Source organism: Anticarsia gemmatalis, chromosome 19, assembly GCF_050436995.1.
Source record: "Anticarsia gemmatalis isolate Benzon Research Colony breed Stoneville strain chromosome 19, ilAntGemm2 primary, whole genome shotgun sequence".
Taxonomy (NCBI): Eukaryota; Metazoa; Arthropoda; class Insecta; order Lepidoptera; family Erebidae; genus Anticarsia; species Anticarsia gemmatalis.
This window is the reverse complement of record NC_134763.1, coordinates 9,771,591-9,795,710: the sequence shown is the minus strand read 5'-3', so window position 1 is coordinate 9,795,710 and position 24,120 is coordinate 9,771,591. Positions and strand designations below refer to the sequence as shown.

The window sequence follows — 24,120 nt, the reverse complement described above, 5'->3', positions numbered from 1 at the left end:
CCTTTTATTTTAAACAGTTCGATCGACTGTTTTTGGGGTCCCAACAACCGTTGAGTACGAGGTCCTTAGTTTAGTTTTAGGGTTGGGTAATGTGTTATTGGGTTGTTTCTAAAGTACACGATACACGATATAGTTAATGCCTAGTGTGGCTATCATAGTTTTAATAAATATTGTGAATTTGGACCGAAATAAATGTTTTGTATTTGACGATATGTTTGGTGTAGAAAATTAAGGCTTGTCTTTAATAACATAAATGAAATTATGAAAATAAATTTCCATATTTCTGCTTACCACTTACATTGTAATAAACGTGACGCTAAAATTATTCTATTTCTATCATTATTCACTAAAATTGTACTTTACTGTATTCAAATTTTGATATTATCTATTTTCAATTGTCATTGTTTAATTTATGTGACTTTAAACGTATTCAAAGTAAAATGCTTTCAACTATTTTAATTGTTATTTGAAGTAATTTAAGTGTAGCACACCTGTCTGTCAAGTTTGGGGCTGAATAGATTTTAATATTGAATTTTGCATATACTATTTTTTGTTATTATTTTTGTTAAATCATTTTGATACGATTGCAATTTTTTAAGATAAAATCTAAGGTCAGGATATCCAAGCTGGAAACTTTTCATTGTTTTTGAAAGTGCATAAACACGTAATTTTTGGGAAAAAATATTCTTGGTTACAGAACCACAAGAGTAGTTATTTTTTCTTCTAACAAAAGGACAACTTCTAGGGAATTTTCTCGATACAATACTTTTTCGAATCAAAGACTTTCCACCGAACAGCTTCTCGGCGCAAATATCAGACCATCCAACGCCTCGCAATCCGATCTCTCACTATCCCATTTTCTCAACGACTGTACTCCACAACTAAACACTTAATGCTCCGACTATACTCAGAAACTCCAAGTAATGAATCTCTCCTTACCAACAATGAACCAATATTCTTGGTTAACGAACCGAAAACGTACAATTTCGAACATTTCCACCCGTTTTGCAGATGGTGACGATTTTCAACTGATTACATGGCAATTTCATCCTTATTGCTAAGATGAAAACGTTTGTTATTAATTTTCGTTATAGAAAAATAGGTATTTTCTTGTTACGCCGGGTCGAGATGGGAAATTGATCGGTCGACTAAATGGTATGTAAGATTGGTCCGAATGCGGCCGGGTGATACGGGGAAACAATGGGTTTGTTTTTTGTTTCGTTTTTATATACACTATTACTAGTTATTTTTATGTGTTTTTCTCGTTGGAGATCCATAATATATAAATAAATGTGTTCTATGCGCTATGGCTTAATACGAAAATAGCTGGATTATGGTCAAACGCTTTGGCAAACGAATTGTAATTGTTGAAGGCTATCCCACAGTTAAATAGAGCAACTCTTCCACATACATATGTATATCTATCCTTTGGTGCAATGAAACATTAAAATAAAGTTTAACCCTCTTATTCATAAACACGCTATAAACCTATTTTAGTTAAAAAACTACTTTAATATGTTTTCTCTTTTTCATTTCGCTAAGGAGTGAAAGAAACAAAACTCAAAATTCAAATTTTGAATCAACCTTTTTGACCTTTGAATCAAAATTTCAAATTAAAAAGTAAAGATATACGTTTTATCCGACACAACACTTTCATCCATTATAAGAATTATAAAAAAATGTTTGCAACTAATCCCAATACTTTCTTTACAAAAATAGAAATTTTAAATCCCATTTTTCTAGTTTTTAAAAGCATAAAAGAAGATTGGAAATCGTAGTTTCCAATTACGAAAAAATCTGAATACATAGAAGCACTTAGAGAATGTAGTTCGTTAGGACAAATACAGACTAGCTACGGGAAAATATACTGATATTTTTTTAGTCATTAAAGCCACTGTGGGTGTGCTGATGGAAATTTACAAATCTCTCTTAATTACTCTGGCCTTTCTAAAAATATAGTTTTAAGGAATTATTTTTGCTGACGAAAATAATAACATCAGTAGCTCGATTCTCTACTACTATCGACTACCGACAACCGGTAGTCGATAGTAGTAGAGAATCGAGCCAGCAATCGAGAATTTTTAAATGAAAATGTCCTTAGCGCCTCTACCGGGCTCCGTAAGAACTATTTTGGCAGTACATTTTAAATGTCCGACTCTCAATAATCGACAGTACCGACTGTAGGGAATTGAGCTATTGTAGCGTTAATGCAGAAATATTTTCAAAAAGTTTTTACTTAATTATTATTATAATTACATTTTTTACGACTTACACCGAAAAGTACTAATAGGTTCTTGTAGATAAATAACTGTGTGAAATATACGAAAATGTTTCACATAGAATTTTAAGTCAAACAGCTTTATTTTTTCAATATTAGTCTAATGCTTATTTTACCATTCAGTAGCCTAAAAGCCATGAAACTGATTTTTTGTGATCATCGTAAATCATCTATAGTCCAAGACATTATTTCGACCGAAGTATCAAGTACATTCGCACCCTCATACAAGACTAATACACGAATAGATTTTGAACAGTCGGTTTTAGTGGTATTAAGTTTCCATATCGTATCGTGACTATGTAAATGACCAGTTTATGTTTCTGTTTGTCTGTATTGTGGGGTTTTTATTGAAATTCAGAATATTCAGTGTCTCCAAGTGTTTCGGTGAGGTCATTTGAATGAATGGAAATTGTGTGGGAGGAAGGCGTAAGAATTTGTTTGTTGGAAAATTATAGCTGAGTGATTTTATAGTAGTGTTAAGAGCCATGTAATAGTGTGTGATACTATGTAGTGATTATGCTTCTGTTGCTGTGATGCTATGTTGCTAATATTAACGAGGAGCTGAAGTAATAGTAGCGCTTGACATAAGATGGTAAACAAAAGTACAATATCGTATTATATTATACTCGTGCAATAATATTTATTTATTACGTATGTCATTCGAGGAGTAAATTAGAGAAGATAGCTACTCTGTGAATATATCACTTTTAGGGTGATTTACCCATACGGTCAAGTGATTGTGGAACGACTTGAAAATAAACCATTATATCTACAACAAAAATACTACCACATTTTTAAATATTGGTTCTTTTTCTAAATGCTTTTGACTTCGATAAAATCTATATCTATACTAATATATAAAGCTGAAGAGTTTGTTTGTTTGTTTGTTTGAACGCGCTAATCTCAGGAACTACTGGTCCTGGTTGAAAAATTCTTTCACTGTTAGATAGCCCATTTATCGAGGAAAGCTATAGGCTATGTATCATCACGCTACGATCATTAGGAGCGAAGTAGTAACGAAAAATGTTACAAAAACGGGGAAAATTATGACCCATTCTCTTTTACGTGACGCAAGCGAAGTTGCGCGGGTCAGCTAGTAAAATAAATAAATTTACACCATTAATGATCCGCTGCTGGGCAAGGGTCCCAACCCGGAATGAAGGAGGATTTAACTAAACAAGTCCTTACAATAAAAGTATCAAAATATTGTATCCTACTACGATAAAACAATGAAATTTTCCAGCTCTTTCTAATAATTTACGTCTGTAGTAATATTCCCGTGTGATTTATTCTCTTCCAACTTGTAATAAGACTGGAGTGAGTTATCGATGGTGATTTGACTTAACCCTGCAAGCTATGGTGTTGAATATATGTCCGTCTCTTGCTTATAAGTACGGAAAGAAAAGGATGCAGATAGTGTCCTTTTTAAACTGTACGTCATTATATAAAGGATGCTATGCATTACAATTAGTGTCGCTTTATTTGGTAACATGTATTGTCACTGTGGAATAATCTACGCATGTTATAAAATGTCTAGCTCATTTCGTCATGCGATCTTAGTAACAAATAATCGTGCGGCAAACAAATATTGTTTAGTTGTTTTGATTTTGTGTTTTTGGTTCCATAGTACAGCATTATTTGTAAAAATCTATAATTACTTATTAAAGATTGGTAAGTACGAGTATTTTATTATACGAATGAATCATACTTTAATTTAGTATCGCTACTCAATAAATTATTTATATCCGCAAATGCGACTACAGGCGACTGTGCTAATGCGGGTTACTGTCTTGTGTTTAAGTTCCGCTTTTTATTTAATTTTGGGCTTTTCAATGAATAATGGCAAGATTGAAAAAATATTAGACGAATATTTATTACTCCAGATAATTTCTGTTTTTAAAAATACACATCTTTGTATTTTCTTCTAAATACAAGAAAACGATTGAATAAACACAGACACGGGTGAAAACTGTTTCTTTTCAGAGTTGAAATATATTGGAATAGTGCATGCATTTGTCACTCGCGGTGTGGAGCCACGCAGACAGCGGGCTTAGCCTGATGGAGCGGAGTTTACGTTTGAAATATATCCGCGTTTGTGGCGAAACTCCTGAGTGAAATGCTTTGTTAGATGATGTTGGATTGTGGGTCATTTTAAAGTGTAAATATTATTTTACTGGCTGAGAACAACGATTTAACAGGTTTTGTGATCCATGATTCGCGTCAAAATGACAACTGTTTAACTTTTAGGGCTGTAAATAAAACAACAGTATTATGTATTATAGCAAATATCGTTAGAATACATGATATTGATAACGTTCTTTAATATCAAATTTGTTGCATTCACATTGTTCAACTACAATGTCAACATCTAAAAGGGACAGAAGTGAGTGACACCGATCAGAATAGGCGATTGGCATACTACAAAAGTATGAAAAACTTGTTCAAAAAGTGTTTTTGTTTAAAAGCGACAGCAATATCTCACGATACGGGTGAACGTTATGCGTTCTAAAATCATCTAATAAAGACTATTGTAGATATGTTAAGCCCTCTTCAAAACCAAATACATATATCGGCTTTATTCATAACGTAATAATATGAATGTAACGTAGTCAAATTACATCATTATTCCTCCACCAATTCTCATTCTACGGTATCAGTTTGTAAAATTAACAGTACTCCGGCAATAAATAGCCTGTATAAATCATGCGTATATCCCTTTATATCTAAATAACCTAAACGTGCTTGTTATTTAAGGCTTGTACACAAAGGGTAATGGAAGCCGAAACATGAGTGTAATCAAACTATTTTGGATATGTTTTGCTTGGATTAAAATTGTGTGTGGTGATTAAAAGTTGTTGGATATCTTATCTAGAGCTATCAATAGAATTTGTGATTCAAATCTCAAGATTAGGGTCTGTACCTAATAATAGACTAGTATGATTTTGCTAACCTGTTTAAGCATGTTCAATGGGTTCTTGTTCGAGTATATATAATATATAATTCTTCATAATTGAGACGCTAATAGCCAGTTGCGTTCACTGGTCGGTAAACGATCTGTCCGTTAAACAAACCTTGGCGCGGACATTCGATAGATGGGTGACTACATAGTGGTATTTGAAGTGGGCATCTCCGTGCTTCAGAGGGCACGCAAAAAGTCGGTCCCGGTTGCTGTCAATAAAGGTAACAGTCGTTAAGGCACGTCAAAGGCCTTCGGGCGTCTTGAACAACTTTAACAGTAGGTTGACCACTAACCATACGATGAGAAGAGAAGATAATATATTGCAAATATTATCCTATAGAAATCTATTATATTTGTTAAGACACTGGTTTTAGATGAAGAAGGATCACTGAACAAATTATAATATATGGTTGCTTGTTAGTTTCTGATTTAGCTCATCAAAAAGACCTGAGTCACGCAGTCGTATTATAAGTGTGTTTTTGTAAACTCTGAATTACTGTTGCTGTGAAATTGACTACCTGTTTTTCTAACTATCTACATAGCCCGATACGGTATTCGGGAGTAAAAAATAAATCACATAAATTTTATGTATAAATAAAACAGATCTCCGAATTCACTGTTCTGTCCTACCGTGGTCTTCCCCTAGTGCGTACACATCACAAATCTGATTAATGTTAGTACTTGTTGTAAATACATCATGTACTCGCTATTACGATCTAATGGCATCTGTAATGGCTACTAATGGCGCATTTAGGACACTGAGACTTACATGTATCAAGAAAATTTGATTATGACACGATTTATGGTTTGTGGTTATAGATTACCGTTAGTTTAGATTTAGGTTTCATAAGTGGTGTCTATCTACATATATTAGGAGAGGTTATATATTCTTTAGGACATGAATCATTTCTAAGATTGATTTTTTAAATGTTATTTATGACAATACAAAATAGTCACGTAACTGTAACCTATGTTAACAAATATGTCTTCCTATACGAAAATACTGCATAACTACATACAAACATAAAATCACGCTTTTTCCTTTAAGGTTAGACACTAAATAAAATTAAAATCTGTGTATGACTTAATAGGGTGTCTTCCCTCAACTTTGCTATATCTCCTTCCATAGCATAATTTTTGAAATAATTGATAAATATTGAATTTGCGGTGACGTTTCGAAATTAAACAAAATTCACACCTGCATCAAGTTTTTATGAGATTTACAAAAATCGCTGTTTTCATAGCCTCAACTTTACATTTCGAATCGTTCAACCGTTCTCAGTTAATACATATAAAATATATTTCAGAGAGGAAATGCGATATTAACAGTTTTGGACAGGCCCCGAACATTGATGCGAATTGGAAAATTATGTGTAAATGTCCTTATCAATATTATAAATGGGGAAATGAGTATTTGTTTTTCGTTTACACGACTTTAATTATTTATTATTCAGTTATTATTTACATTTACTGGCAGGTAGTCAAGTTGTTGTTGTTATCTTTTCGGTATTTCAATGAGGCAATTTTTAATAGGTCATAATAATATTAATGAACGCTTAAAAGCATGGTGACATGACAAACACTCAACGAATAACACAACGCGAAAATGCGCGTAAGCATATTTGCGACCTGGATAAAATGTTTAAAAAAACATGTTTATAATTACTACAAACTTATCTTATTTTATCTTAGGGGTGGGGGCGCTGGCTAGTAGCCGACTGACACTTCGACCACTCTTGATCCTTCTTATCACCCCTTCGTTTGCTAGACATTGGAAGGGAGAGCAAAGCTTACCAGTTTTGCTATGCTCCTTTTGGTAGTACTATATATTTATTATGTATATTCTAATAAATAAGGAAGAAGAATACAAGTCTCTAAAGTCTTCATTTTTTTTTGATTAAAAATTTAAAGAAATTATTAAAAATGTAAATGTAAAATAATTTCTGTTCTGTTGTTCAAAAGTTCAAAAAAATTGCAATTTATTATAAAAAAGTTGATGACATCAGTACCTTTAACTAACTCACGTTTTAAAGAACATCTTACTTACTCCAACTACCTTCGCAATCATTTCTCAGCAATTTTTCCACAAAATTTTCACGTCGACAATTAACCTTTATAGGCTCTAAACTAGTATCTGTAGGCCAAGAGTTATGTCCTAACGACGGACATAATTTAGTAGCCCATAAAACCCGACCTTAGGGATGATTCATTAACACAGTTCAGTAGTTATGACACCCCATTAAGGGCGTGTGCCGACTTGGCGTAGTTATGTCTCTCTTGAGTTGTGAATATAGGAAAATTATTATTATGCAAGTAATTTTATAGGTATAAATTGCAACGGGACTTTTTTTATATTGCAAAAGGTCTTAAGTACAATTTGATAGTAAAGGTTTTCATAGTTTTTATTACCCGCTATTTATATTTTATTTCTGCCTAGGTGCGGTCTAGAGGCAAGCTTAAGCTGCAGGTGGAATGATGACGAAAAAGTTGAAAAAAAAAATGAAAACGATAAATTAAAACGTTTATCCTCTCGAGCGCCCCACGTCAAAATTCAAATATACCGTTAAGCGTCCAGGCCAAAAATGGCGCGCGAAATTGAATTGGCGGTTGGCGTTTAAGCGCCGATTCCGTCATATTTTGATACTAACACCCTAGTCAAACCTTATATATTTGAAATCTACATAAAATTTGCTATATATTAAAAAAATAAACCACAAATAATATTTGATAGTGGTGGTACAATAGTCGGTTTAATCTGAATATTGTGTGCTTTAGGCATGTGTTTGAAGAAAGTCTAAAAAATATTTTTAGGCATAAAAAATAATATGACGGAAGGTCTTATCGTGTAGTTAATGAATAATGACATTAAAATCCAACTGTAAAATATACTCAAATCTTTAAAATTAGTTAAAAAAAGTATTTACAATATTGGTCATAAAGGAACATGTCGTTGAGTCAGATGTTGTTTAAGGTGCTCTCTGGCCTATATCAACCACTTATTCAAGTGTGTGCATTAGATCGTCGTCTCGTTTCATCAGCTTCAATGTCAAATATGTTTGAAAGGTATAAACATAGTTTTAGCATTTAATTTCTACGTTTTTTTAATGTAAGATCGTTTTGCCGTACCACGGTGGCGGGACGCTTGACGGGGGTAGCACATTCAACCGTGACACGGTGGCCGGGCGCTTGAGAGGTTATTATAGTACAAAATAGTACAAAATACAAAAATTACAGTGAGATATCATGCTACTTAATTGTACAGATGAGTATAAATCTGTGGATGCTGTGGTCCCCACACTAGGCATGCCTGTATCGTGTAGTCATCGTAATCTTTAAGTTTTAATTGCGCTTAAGACCCGTTGCATTTAAAATGGTCAAATTTTGTTAGTGTTCTGACTATATTGGAGACCATTTTAAATAGACACTGAGGGATCATATCGGTGTGGATAAGTGTTTGTAGTTAAGTGTTGATGACCAACTGGTTGAAATATAGCTCGCTTGAATTGATGTGTCTAGACTACTTTACTGTTGTCAGTTAATAATATTAAAAATTATGTATATGATTGTGATGTCTAATAACGGATGACTGACTAGTGAATGGTTAATAAAGTAATTCATAGTTTATTTTGGCTATAATACCTACTGTTTGCCAGACCACAATAAGTATAGTACAAAGAGAATTGTTCCACGAGATGCAGGCTTTATAGAATACAGATTATGATGTAAATTGATGTAATTATTAATCGTTTATACGATACTTTAGCATCAGTTAGTACCTATTTTGGTAGATGTTTGTAGCACAACGCTAGAGTTACTATCAAAGACATAAAGTTTGCCGCAAACAGTCAGCTAAACACAACCACAGCATAAAAGGGGAGAGTGAATGTAAAACAAATACAATGGTGGAAGCTAATATTTGATATAACGGTTAAGTTCTCTCCGGACAGTTCAGGTTTGAATGAGCCTTTGTCCTCAACCTAGAAGGTAGAAGGTAGTTGTAGAACAATGATCTATTGAAACGAATGACATTTACGTGTATAGGTATTTCAATGGAATGTTTTGGAGATCAGGACCCGTAGTACGATATGTTAGAGATATTTTGGGTGAGAAAGTGACAGCGCTATGTGTGTATAGCGCTATCCTTGTCTATCGGAACTTAGATTGCTTTTGTATGGTGTAGTACGGCCCTTGGTCTATTGTAGAAGGACTAAGCGTAGTGAGGGTTCTAGATTAAGCTTCATGATGTCTAAATGTCAGTCTTATTTGGTATTGATGTTTCTTCGCTTGCGTAATTGTGTTAATGACTGTAATGGCTGATATAGTGTGTGTGCATTTACTTTAGGTAATTCATGTACTAGACAACAATGAATATTTAGAGGTCTCTTTCTGTCTTTATTTTTTTAATAGAGAAGTTAAAGATACGGACACTTTTTAACTGAACTGAAATACATATTTGTATGCATATCACGTATTTTAGTTGACAACAAGTGTACGTCAAATTGATCGTCACTATTTAATATACTGCTGCTTTAACGTAACGTGTTAAACACTAATCTAAGAGAGAACAAAGTACAGCATAGTGGCTTTCAAATAGTTATCAACTGTGATGCATAATATAGCCCCCTAATTTTAATAAGAAAGTTTTTTAACACAATTTACAAATCACCAACTCACAGTAACAAAAAAGTACTACCATTGTTTTCAAAAACGTCTTATTCAGGCTGTAAAAAGCGCATTTCAGAGCGTATATTATAATAAAATCTTTCAGCACCTCGTATTCTTTGCTGAACATCTGCATAGGAACGTTTTGTAGATATGAAAGTGGATTAAAATGGTATTTTACTGCAGTCCTTAAACCAAACTTGGTATGTAATGGAGTAGAAATTTTAATTTCATTAGTTATAAAACCGCTTACGTATGAGAAAGTTTTGAACTATCATACTCGTTTGGTTGGCGTTTTGTTAGTGGGTGGTCATGTTAGTAATGTTATTTTAGGTCGTATGCTCCATTACGATACGATGCTTTTTAAGGAAAATTTTAGAATTGAGAGTTAGTTTTGTAACGTGGAGACTTTACTAATATAAAATGTAGCGAAATAAAGTGGCAGTAGTTTTTAGCATTTGGAATAATTCATATTTGTTTACATTGAGTTTGAAAGCGAAATTAAGTTATGGATGCAAAATAAATATCATTGGACAACTCACACACGATCATTTGATTCTAAACTAAGCTGAGCTTATTATGGTTACCAAATAACTAATAAAAATAATTATGTACTTCTAAATACATACTTATATAGATAAATTAACAACCGGTGTCAGAACAGATACTCATGCTCATCAAATAAATATTTGTTCTGGGTGGGATTCGAACCCACCACGCGTAGCGCTACCGTTATTGCGGCGAGTTGACCGCGTTAACCACTGAGCCAAATGTGCAGTTAAATAATGTAGGTACTCATAACTCCTACATAACTCGTAGATAGATATATGAATATAGGTAGTGACGGTGACGCACTGACCATATTAACACCTAACGTTAAAATACAGCTGGTTAAAAACATTTTTTATATCAAATCCAGCCAAATAAAAAAAATAGTTTAATAAGATTTTGAACATGGAATATCATAGCAGCAAAATAAATTAGCAGCAACCAATAGCCGAGCACCTACAATTCGAGGTTCAAATTTCGAAATTGGAATTCTAGCACGAACCGCATTTCATTTGACGCGAACGTTGCACGTACATAGGGTTGCCAGTTGAAATTAACGGACACCCATTTACAGATGTGGGAGACGAGAGACAGAATTTGACGAGTGTAAGCGCACTTGATTGGGGATTAGTCGTAGATCATAGTTAGGATTTCAGTAACGAAGATCAAGATTTTGGAATTGTTCGACTGGATATTCACGTTCATATGGATTTGCATTTCTCATACGAAAATCGTTATCAGCAACCGGAGATGTGTTGTGCAGTTGTTAAGGTGGTCGCTTCACAACAGCTATTTATTTGGGTTCGATTCATTTTCTGCATTTTATTTTTATGATATACATACGTATGTATAATTGACGCTTCAGGTCTCCAATGTTTGTATTTTTGTAATTATGGTTCTACTGGTCAAAAAGCTGACCTGAATATCATAATTACTTCAAACGGTTATTTAGACGTACGTAGACGGTGTACGTGGATTTTATTTAGTTTTGATATTTGTAATATCGGGCCCTAACTGGTCTGGAACTGGTTTTTGACATAAAATATGTATTTTAATAAAAGATAATATAATTTATAACATGACACTTGACAACCTTACGAGAAACGTTATGAGCGATAGTCTCGCAGGCCTTTTGTGAAGCCAGTTATTACTTACATACCAAGGCTATTAAAAAGTAATGTAAAAAGTAGGAAAGATTTTAAAAGAGTTATTTTCCAATTTAATCCTTTGGCCATTTTAGGTAAAATAAACCAAGCAAATCGTATTATGTTCTATCGGTTTTTGTTGCTGACCTGTGTATATAAAAATATTGCATATTTTTATACATTTCTGGCATGTTTCTATTTAAATATGGCTGGTGTTCTTATATCATAGTTAACAATAAAAAATATTGAAGAACTGTTTCCAAAGCCCTAGGTTTACATTATTTTCTACAATAACATTAAAAAAAGCAAGTCACTTAAAATTATAAGTCTAAACCATGTTAGAATTACCCCAAATCACGGGAAAACCTGGTAACCCTGAACCCCGAAATTGAAATCCGAATTTTAGGCAGTGACGTCGACATGGCTCATTGTATTTGCCTCCGCTGCGTGTCAAGTTGGCAAATAAATTTTGTATTGTGTATTTCGTATTAATTAGAGATCGGGAGTATGCTGATATTTGACTATGTCTGGATTTGAAAGTTTGTTGATAGATGGCTGGAGTGATTTCGTGGCGCTAATAGCGGTCTGACCTAGATCCACAAATGAGTTTCTAATAGAGCCGAGTTGCCTGATTAAACTATTGAGTGGGTTGTTTGATATTTTTTCAAGGCTATTTTAAAATGGTTTATTTTATAATATGGCTAGATTATAGACTGTTTTGATTAGGTTACTCTCTCTCTTCCAAACGGTAGTAAAGGTATTTTTCAAATATTTAATCTCCACGTTGCTCAGTCCTTGGTAAAATTCTATCTTTGTGCAATCTGTCCAAGGACGGAGAAAAAGTGGAGATCAAAAATGTTACAGACTATGACATAGGTCACGTTGAACATCTGATCTAGTCGATCACTTACCAGTAAAGCAGCATTTCCACCAGAAAAAATCAAGATATACTTTAAGACCTAACAGTTATAAGCACAGCTTTTATTATTGGTGGAAAGTACTTCGCACATCTATACTAATATTATAAAGCTGAAGAGTTTGTTTGTTTGAACACGCTAATCTCAGAAACTACTGGTCCGATTTGAAAATTTTTTTCATGTTAGATAATCTTTTTGTCGAGGAAGGCTATAGGCTAAATAAATATTATCATCACGCTACGACTAATAGGAGCAGAGTACCAGTAAGAAGTGTTACAAAAACGGGAAAAAATTTGACCTATTCACTGTTACGTGTCACAAGCGAAGTTGCGCGAGTCTGCTAGTCTTCCGATAAAACTCAGCCTAATCGTGTCTACAATAACTAATTAATAATTAGAGCTTTAATATACCTAATATTAATTATAATATTTAACCAATCAATACTAAACAATCTATCGCTTCATATTTCAATGTAAAACGTCTATCGCACCCATTTCAATCTCGATTATAATTCATAAAACCACAATACCAATTAACAGTAATTATATATCATCAAGCCCTGACATGTTCACACGTTTTGGCTTAACCGATTAACATAAAACATTATTATATTTGAAACTGGTGACAATTTGAAAGGCAAATATAGTCCGACATATTGGTTGAGAGCCTTTGTTATGCACGATTTATCGTCATTATGATGATTGATTCTAAGTATCTTAAAAACTATTAATAAAATATCGAGCAGCAGTGATAGCCGAGTGGTTTAAGTTAGCGCCTCCTACGCAAATGGTCGCAAGTTCGAACCCCAGGCATCACTTCAATGACTTTTAGGAGTTAAGCGTAATTCAAAAAATGGTCACTTGCTCCAACGGTTAAAACATCGCGATGTCACCTTGCATATGTGAGAGTTCTTTAACTCGGTTGTGGAAGCAATGCAAAGTCTGTAATACCGCACTTGGCCAGGGTGGTGGATTCAAGCTAACCTAACCACTCCCTCATTACGGGAGGAGACCCTTGTCCTTGGCTTGAGTTTAATTTTAAGCATTTCAAAAATAAAGTAGCTGTATTAAAAAAAGCAGTCTACTACTAATGCTCAAATTACTGCAATTTATATACCTTCTACAGTCGTAAACCTTGCACACAAAACTCTCTACTAAGTTGTTGGACTATAATAAAATAGTTTTTGTACCGTAATTAATTACTATTGATGTTTTGACATCAAATGGAAGCCATTGTCTAAAAAGTTAATTATGATTTTAGTTTTTGACAGCGTAATTAAAGTTACAACGATTTATGGTGTTAATGTATCTAAAATTGCAACAAATTGTTATTGATGCTTTGTTTTGGTTGACAATATTGTGCTTTTATGATGACGTTCGATTAATTTTATTTACAATACCGGTATGAATATAAATATAACAGGCGGAAGACACAATAGTAGTCCACGATTTAAAATTTGAATCCTTTAATGAAACGTTTCAAAATTGACAATAAGTTGACCCCCTCTGAATAAAAGCTTCTTTACTATATTTTCATTATATAACTCATTTATTTATTAAACCTTGGTTTTCAATTCTCAACTCATACTTGAGTCACTAGAGGTGCATTTGAAACAAATTCAGATACTTATTATTCAAAATATTTTAACTTTATAAACTTTTCGCAATACTTTAGAATCTTTACATTATTTTTAATCTACCATCGCTTCGTAAAAGCGTTTCAACATAGGCACCAGTTACCTACAAAACTCCAAACTGCAAACTTCTTCACAAAATTATCAACTCCATTCTCTTTGTTTCAGATGTTCCCTCCAAATAATCGATTCGCGACCAGTTGACCGTGAAGTGATGTGAAGTGATGAGCTAGTGATGTTCGCCATGGTGCCGGCGCTGTGTCGGCTCATCGTCACCGCCGCGGTGCTCGGCGCCACACTGATGGCTATGGCTGCTAAAAACGGTAAGTAGACCTTCAAAAAATGCTTAGTATCTAAGATTATTTTAAGGTCTTGATTTTATAATCATTCAGAATGATACAGTCCAAAATCGCTGATTGTTAGCAGCTGCTCGTATGATCAATGATTGTATCAACTCATTGAAAATCTTTAAGCGATTGAAAAGAGTGACCGTGAGTTTCTTGCTAGCTCTTCTTATAAGGCTCTACACCGATATTTTTCTTTTTTTTATTCCTGATTTTTCAGGAGACCCAAGTGGTAGATTCAATTTGTAACGACTATGATAAGACGTGTCAACAATAGACCTTAATTAATAAATGATTTGATTTTAACAACTTTGAAGGGAGCCTTGGCATGCATGATTAAACTATAATTTCAATTCTATGTATTTCCTAAATAAAGTTGCTGTATCCAAAAGCCACAGTTCGCTGCATAAGCAGGTTCAAAATTTAGAATTTTGTATACTTTGGATAGCCGCAATGCCTGGAAACAAGGTTCAAAACTAAGTTGTTGATCAATCACAATCTGGTGTTATTCTACTTACATAAGTGTAACGCGACATATACTGCAATCGTGACGAGTTCAATGAAATCAACGGTCTAGATTACACGCGCCCTTTGTAGCTATCAGCGATGAAACGCATCGGTATTCCATATCGCGACCTAATCAACTCGCGCCGCTCTCGTCGTGCAAGTAGAACTACTGATTAGCTTTTATTCCGGATTTTTCAAGAGACGCATTTTGAGGTTAATTAATTAACATTATTTATTATCGATAAATTTTATTTAACGAAATTACTAATTGTGTTTATTAAAAAGTGATTTAATGACGAAATTTAATGTTTTGAAACAATTGTTATGCAATTTAAACCGACTGAAAATCACAAAAACATAACACGCATAGATCACATTACTACCACTTAATATTAGGTACATTTTTCTTAAAATAAATCTTGAATTTACCATCCTCACCTATATTCTCAGGCTTCTAAGCTATTACATGTATCACGGTACATGGCCCACAAGATTAAATATAGCTAGACAATACTCCAAAAAGCCCTTCAATACATCCTGTACAAAGCAATCTGCGACGTAACTGAACGGATCGCAGTCCATTGGATCATTCTGACAGCGGGAATTAGAATCTAGTCACGTGTACGCGTCAATGGAATCTAATATGCTTGATTTATTAGTGAAATACCTTGATACCTATTGTAAGTAAATATTTTAGAATGATGTTGAAATTTAAATTAATAAACCTATCTAGGAAAAGACGTAAACAACGTAATGTTTGAAAAGTATAAAAAATTTTATCAAATTTTGGCTGGGTTGTAATATTAAAAGTGAAGTTTTATGTTGGATTTATCAAGAAACATAATGAAAATTGATCAGCGTCTCTATTGTATTCCATCAGAATAATGAAACAGTCAGGCTTTTCTTTTTCGTCGGAATGTGAATGACTAGATTATGATAGATTTTAAAGCACAAATCTAAAAGAATATCAGTCATTTTGCGACCACTGTTAGTGTAACGCCAAAACGTCAAGCAATCAAAGGCAAGATGAAGAAATATATTTGCGTATCTATTCTTATATAGTGTCAGATGTTATGGCATAAGGATTCCCGTTTTCACATATTTCCCATTCTATGGACTGCCAATATTCGTTGACCCCCTTTTTACGCTTAAATAACTGGACTAAAGCTTTTAAACCGAAAAGAAATGCTATTGAATCCGTAAAAACTGAATAGATGCGAAAATTCAACGTTAAACGTCACTGAAGAGAGCATCCGCCATTTCTCGGCTGTGTGTCGGCGACATCGATTAACTGTACCGATGTATGAAGCTTGCGAGAGACAAGGCGGTGTGACAAAAACCAGTCACTGTTGATTACTTACGATATTCTATGTGCTTGAAATGCCATGCAAAGTTTTAGTTCTTACTTACCGATGAATAACAGAGGGTCAATTTCCCGATTTCCCGGCAAAATTTGTTTGAAAACCCGATCAGCGCCTCTAGCGGGTGTCGTAAAAACTAATTCTTTAGTAAATTTTAAATGTCAAATTTTCGTAACTCGTTAGTGCCGGCTCTAAAGAATCGTGCTACAGTCCAATGTATCTGATTAATTTAGGCTAAAGAAATCAATTAGTTTGTTTAAAATAATAAAAGTAAAAATCACAAGTGGTTTTCATAATTTGCAATTACTACTAATTTAAGAATCGGTTTTGCCGTAAATAGACTGTTTAAGAGGTGTGATAGGTGCTGTAGAGTAGTTTTGTTGAAGCGTAAGTAATTTCAAACTTAATTTAATATTTGCTTTCATTGATAAATTGCTGGGTATCATACTTTTTCGTTTTGGTCTTTCGACTTTACGAAGCAACTAAATTCTTGTTTTATCTAAAAATGTATCTTAAAATCTTATCCAATTTAAGGGGTAACTGGAAAATTCTTAGAATTACCTCAATCCAAAATTCACTCAACCTCCACAATTGCTTGTTCTATCCCTTAAGTAGCCTGCCATGTTAGTTTTACCAACTAATTCAAACATTTCCGTAACAAGACCGTTCCTAAATCAATCACGAATGTTTCGGCAAAGCTAACTGTGTTCTGTCAACGCCAACTTTGACAAAAACCAGACGTCAATAGCAGCTTCGCCTTTAATGATCTCGATAAACAGACATACGGTACTAATGTTTTGTGACTTATCACACATAGAACTTGACACACAACAGGGAAAATTAGACTGTATGACACAAAAAATAAGGTCGAGAACTGATTGAAGATTTTTGACATCAAATACAATCTATTGTGCACCAAATATCTGGTGTGTGTAACAAAATATCTATTCTATTACTAACAGTATAAGGTTGCAAATTAAACTTGGATATACGAGAGGAATTTCAGCATAGATACTTGTAACGTTCAATCAAAAATCAATCCTGTACTATAGAACATAAGGTTTGAATTAAAATAGATGTGTTGTAGTGGAATTTTGTGAAGAGTTCCTATAAAACCCCGGTGCGCGGAGAGCTGTTTAATTCAACTCGTGGATTTGCAAAGTTTACGGGAAGCGTTATGGCGATTGGTAAATGAAAAGGTTTGTTTTATAGTTTTTCAATAACGTGTGTTGTCTGAATACGGTTAGCAGGCTTATGATGTTCCAGAACTGGGTTTGTTTTCAAACGTTCTACAATAGAACACGAAGTAGGTATTTCACTAGTTAACAATTTCTTTTATCGTTTGTTTTTTAATACGTAGCTAGGTAGGTTGAAGACTGAGTATTTGTTTTGATTGAGTACCTATTATTCTATAACACAAATTCGTCACAAACAATTCTTAGGTGTGTTAGACATGGATGCCACACCACCTTTGTAAGTATTCCAAATAGCAAATATTTAGAAAAAACATTTTTGGCTATTGAAAAGTAACAAAATGAAAATATGTTTATGTTATTTTATGAAATTTATGAAACTAAAGATTTATCATTCAGACGAAGGGTTCCAACCACTTCCTTGCGGAACTCTAAAGCAGTAAAAATATTTCTGCAAAACTATCAAAATTTAAAACTTAAAGTTCAATAAACAGAACTAATAAAATCTTATAACCTAGTTGAATAGCCAAATAAAATTGGAATCTATAACAGTAAAGTTTACCGTTATTCCTTTAATCACTGAGCAATTCCTTTGAACGCTCAAGTAGATGTTGTTAATTGAGTATCTGCTAGTAAGGAATGCTTGGCACTTCGTCCGGAGTCCGGTTAACTTGACTTGATGAACAATCGAACAGGTGGCGTTGAGTTCTTTGAGATAGTTCGTGTATTAATGCTCAAGTTGAGTTCGCTAGTTGGAGGAATTTCGGAAGGTGTGTTGTTGCTATCTGTGTTGGCTAGTGTAGTTCAATAAGTCGAATAATGATGATTAGCAATTTTACAAATTGTTTAAGAATATTCAGCATTACTCTTCGCTTCAAAAATTCTAAAATTGAGCATAAACTTTTTTGAAAAACTAGAAGTCTATTAGATTCATAAACTTAGGTCTCTTGATATAGTCATCTATAAAATCATCGAAATACGTTATGAATATACTAACCAATCTTAGCGTGCCTGCATGCCATAAAAGCATATTACATTATAATTTTGTTTCAAAGAGCAATGTTTCATCATACATACTTTTTCCTTCTGTTACAAACTAAACAGTGACGCCATATAACCATTGAAAGTCCCAGTATCCAGCTGCATTATAACTAAAAAAGACCAAGCAAATACCAACTACAGTCCCGCATTTCCGTCCACGTCTGCACCATCAACGAAATCTATTCGATAATTCAAAAATTATTCAACTGACATTCCATAACCGTTTCGATTCAAAAAATAAAAGGAACTTTTTAAAAAGCTTGTTGGTCTCGCGAGTGTCGTGTGACCGAACAGCGCTTGAATCGCTACTTTGCATACGACTATTACTGCTGATTCCTTCATCCAATCCCTTAGGAGCCAGCTGCTTCGCTTTCCGCTCTCATCCCCTCCTTATCTAGCGATGAAGCGCTACACTTACATTTGCATTCTAAAATTCGCGATGGTTGCATTGAATGTCTTTATTTCTGTATTGGATGTCGTTGTGTTAATGGTGCTTCGAATGTTGTTATTCTGATGAAAATACAAACAGATAGTATAGTCTACTTATACCTATATTCTTTGCTAGTACCACTTTTCCTTTTGGATTTTCAAAAAGCAACCTTAACAATTAATGAAATAAGCAATTGAAAAAAACCGGGATTACTTTTGTAAAAAAGAAACAAATTTTAAAACAGAACTTTAATATTCTCACGTGGCAACTGGACTAACGAACAAAAATCATGAAACGGTACTATCACAAGCAAAAATCTTTGCTGCACACTCAAAAAAAAAACAATCAAATTATGAATTCAATTCTAAACAAAGCCGCACCAAAAACTAAAAAAACAAGTACAGTCGGCAACAAAAATGGCTTAAACACGACACCGATCCGGGTGTCGGACCGGATAAAAAATGTAATCCGGGCAAAAGTGGGGAATTCACATGACCGCAATGCGACACACGGTTACGTTGCGTTACATTAATAACTGGGCTATTTCGTTGTCGCTGTTTAAATTGCTATCAGGTACTCCGAAGCGTGGAGACTCCGCTAAGCAGTCGGAACACAGGTATAAAAGAGTCTATTTGTTTGTCATATTTTGCAGTTAATTTTAGTAAATGGATAACATTTAATATTAAATAGCGTGCTTGTGTTTTAGTGGAGCTACAAACAAGCGCAAGCCTTATTTCAGTCTTCACAATCAAGTAAAAATTATATCCGGATTTCAATTTTGCGCATTTGTTTGTCATTATATTAACATACCAAAAAACACACATAAATATGTTTTGTATTAAAATACATTGATTCAAAAGCCTGCCTGCTTTCGAAGCTAAGATCTATATAGCGTGACGTCAGCCATAGAGTACTAGCTTTGGCTATACCAGGTAAAACCTGTACAGTTTTCGACATACAATTTTGACATAAGCCTGTCCCTGGAGGGAGAATGTTACAATCCTCGACAGAATGCCAGTCGCTACTATTGTTTTGATATTTCAAAGCAACTGAGCTAGGAATTCCAAAAAGGATTCATAGTTTCATTTTGAGTCGAAAGTTTTTGAAAATGTTGCTTGGGGACGGTATGTATGTACCTAACCTACATTAAACCTTTTACCCAAATATAAACCAAATTTATTTTTTAATAACCCACTTAATTGTTTCGTCTGGGAATCAAACCATAAAATCCACTTAATAATTATATTATATGTCTATTGCAACATGTCAAACCACAGGTCAAAACCTAGTCTATTTAAAAGTTTATTAGGAATCAGTTACGTATAGGAAACTACATTTTGTCACTTTTAGATTTTCAATACAAATTATTTAGATAAACACGCCACTGCATAATTTAGGAAATCCACGTACTGCTTTCTACGAAATTTGGTTTAATTAGTTCATTTGAAACAAGCATCATTATGAAAATTTTCGGCGAAAATATTGGCTTTTTGATTAAAACTCAACATTGACCCTTCCCTCTCGACGATGTACACTCACCCTCAATTTGCCAACTTGACAAATTATATCAAACATTTTTGAGAGCCAATTTTTTCATCATGAGATATAAAAGAATATTTTTTTTGACATTGTATTTAATATCTGTAAAATATTTTTTGAAATTAAATTATTTGGTAGCGGAAACTGAATACGTAACTATATTTTGAAATACCTTTATATTTTTATTCTCTATATATTTTTATGTCTCAAAATGTTAGCGGTAATGTGACTCATGGGTTTAACCCCTAAATCAATAAAGGCCAAAGCACATACACACATAACTACTATTACAAGGCGAGTTAATTGACTTTTATGACATTTCAACATCAATGTAGTCACTGGAAAATACAATTTGAATATACACAATAACAGCGAATTCGATACAGTATCGATGTAATCAGAAACCGACTATTACTGAACAAAAAATATCATGTGTATGTACCCTAACAAAATGAATGGTTGCATCGCCCACTAATCAAACCTTAACCAATTTGAATAGCGTGGTTGATTCCCCATTCTTCCCTCTGTAATTTGTATGGAAACATTATTTCCATACCAAATTATTAAGGATAAAGTAGTTCGGGCGCGGATACGGATATCCGAAACAAAATTTTATCCGAAGATGTAAAAGTTTTGCAAGATTTCAGATATGACAAGAGTAATCATAATCATGAACGTTTTAAACTTAATCAATTAAATCGAAATCTAATAATCGTGATTAAAACTATCCAAAACAAATTTCTACAAAACCCGATATAAGTAAGTAACCAAAACTGTCCAAATTTACTAACTATCCGTTATACTTGCATATCCGCAACCGTATCTGAAACCGAAACAATACTATTAATACATCCGGATATCCGGATCCGAAATTTCGTAACAATACCATCCCTACTAAAATTATATGCCACTAATGATGTTACCACATTTTATAACAATTTGATGGTATCGGAGCTATATCAGTGACTTTTGAATAAATTATACGTGATGCGAATATGAACGTTGCGAGATTTCAATGTTGTGATTTGATTTTGCATAATAACGATGACATAACACCAGGATAGTAATTGTATTTTCATACTAATGTTATAAATGTTATTTTGCTTCGTCTGGTACTCATAACTTACGGTCCTGTATGTTAAGGTGAATGGATGTGATTGAAAAGAAAGTTTGAAAAATTGTACCAAGTAGCGTTATTTGGTCTCTGCCTACCGCTGCGGGAAAAAGCTATGATATCTATGCTAATGTTATAAAGCTGAAGAGTTTGTTTGTTTGAACGCGCTAATCTTAGGAACTACTGTTTCGATTTGAAAAAATCTTTCAGTGTTAGATAATCCATTTATCGAGAAAGGCTACAGGCTATAATTATAACATCACGCTACGGCCATTAGAAGCGGAGCAGCAACTAGTAACAACGGGGAAAATTATGACCCATTCTCTCTTCGGTGACGCAAGCGAAGTCGCGCGGGTCAGCTAGTTATGAATATATGTAATGTTTAAAGTCTGGTAACTAAGGTCTGTCTTGTCATACACTACATGTTTAGATTATAATTAATACAGTATAGGTTTTTTTGTAATTGACTCGCAAGCGGCTGATGTCTTAAAGTTTGTATGCATGTGAAGCCGCGCGAGTCTATTTTCTATAAAATTTGAGCATTGCGTGACTCAATTTATTTGAAAACATTTCATGCAGTTTTAATAGTTTGCTGTTTCATTTTATTGGTAAATAACAATCGAAAATAACAATATACTCTATAATAAAAACGAGCCTTGATTTTTATGAATTCCAAATTCTATGTGGTGGAGGATTTGAAAAACTGTTTTATTTAACTATCCACACAAACCAATCAAGATATAAAATTCAGATATTGCATTGATGGTATATACTATAAGTCCATATTATCAACTTAAAATTACCCACAGCTAGTTTTTTTTTATGATTTTGCAGTACTTTATTTACGTTAATAGAAATACTCAAGATAAAATTTCAGCGATAGCTGTACTAACCGTTGAACTTGAAGTAACTGTTTATGTATGCACTAGTATTTTTAACTTAACACTCAGAAATAGAAGGTTAAAAGTTGACTTCCACTACTTGAACGTGGGTCGTAGTGAGTGAAGGAAAAATGCAAAAAACTAAAAGAAAACTCGTCAAAAGTGGAAAAGTTGGAAGTGGAGCGAAGAGACAAGTATAATTACCATCGCGACTGTACTATTGTCATGGCGGTCGTAGTTTACTAAAAAACTTTAGAAGAATAGTGACGTCATTTTGTTGACAGCAATTCATGGATGCTCGAATTTGTATTGCGACTTTGAATCTCTCAATTTGTTTTGTGGATTCTGGTCGAAAATATCGAGAGAGTTCTTGGTTTCGGTGCTAGTTTCCTGGTTAGTAAATTTGATGGAACAACAAGAATGAACAACGGAATTATAATTTATTGAACTTTGGCTTTTACCCTGACTGGAAACTTTTGGCTGGGTAACTTTATTGAAAAAAATAATTACAAATCGCGGTTCAGTTTTACTTTTTTTGTAAGCACCTTTACCTTATCAGATTCAGTTTATCGCGTCAGATGGTACATACGTCTGTTAATACAATGAAATTACTAAAAATGAATCCTTTGTCGATTAAAATTCTTTCATAATTCTTACCTCTAGGTATTCGCTGAAAGAATTAATTTTATTTTTTGAATTAAGTACAATTATAATAATTAAAACAAGTATTCCTCTTAATTAAAAAAAAATTGTCAAACTTGTTACTTCACACGCGTCCAACCAAACAAAATTCCCAAAACTAAATCAACACTGTTTTCATCAAAAACTTAATACCCGAAAATCCTTTCATATAACTAACCCGGTGAAAAAATATTCGAGAAAGCACCACTTTATACGAGATTTGAGCGCATTACGTGCCTTGCCCAACATAATTGCCCGGGTCAGAACACCCGGGTATAATGCCCAACGTTTTTGTAACATCTAAGGCTAGAACACACGCAACGAAAAACCCGGGTTAAAATTAACGGGGTAATTTGGTACGTACATTGCAGGCGGTGTGAATTGGGTTTATTGTTGGCGATTTTAACGTTCTTATTCTTACGTTTGAACGTTCTGACCTATTTAATGTTGAGAAAATATAGCATTTAGGTTTTCAAGCTATTTCAAAAACTTTGTAGCTTGCCAAAACGATTTCTCATTAGAGATTTAGAATTTATCTAACTTAATAATCAATATGGTACCGCAATAATCCAAGGAGGCGATGTCCTTTTTATTTCTTGGTAGGCCTTAGCACAGCCAGTCCCTTGATTCTCAACAAAAATAAGAGAAGATTCCTTATAAAAACGTGGTTGTTTGCTAATATACGCTAATTAATGAAACCAAGACAGCCACACAAAAAACATAATCACGTCGAATATTAGCGAAACAAACGTTCAATACTCTAATAAAATCAACAAACAAACTCAATAGCTTACATTGTAATAAACCGGGTACACATACCCGGGTTATTACATAACACGGGTGTAATAACCGCTAATGTAAACACACCTTTATCCTTCAACTCAGA

At 33.7% G+C, this 24,120-nt stretch overlaps 1 protein-coding gene across 2 annotated transcripts in view; it reads left to right on the top strand.

Annotated features, from left to right (window-relative positions):
- Nucleotides 1-24,120, top strand: part of side-VII (sidestep VII transmembrane protein) — a 306,643-nt gene that overhangs the window by 77,622 nt on the left and 204,901 nt on the right. For both annotated transcript variants that reach the window (XM_076126877.1, XM_076126876.1), the window contains exon 2: nt 14,312-14,466. In XM_076126877.1, the coding sequence (XP_075982992.1) occupies nt 14,379-14,466 (88 nt within the window). In that variant the 5' untranslated portion in view covers nt 14,312-14,378. The remainder of the gene's footprint in view (nt 1-14,311; nt 14,467-24,120) is intronic.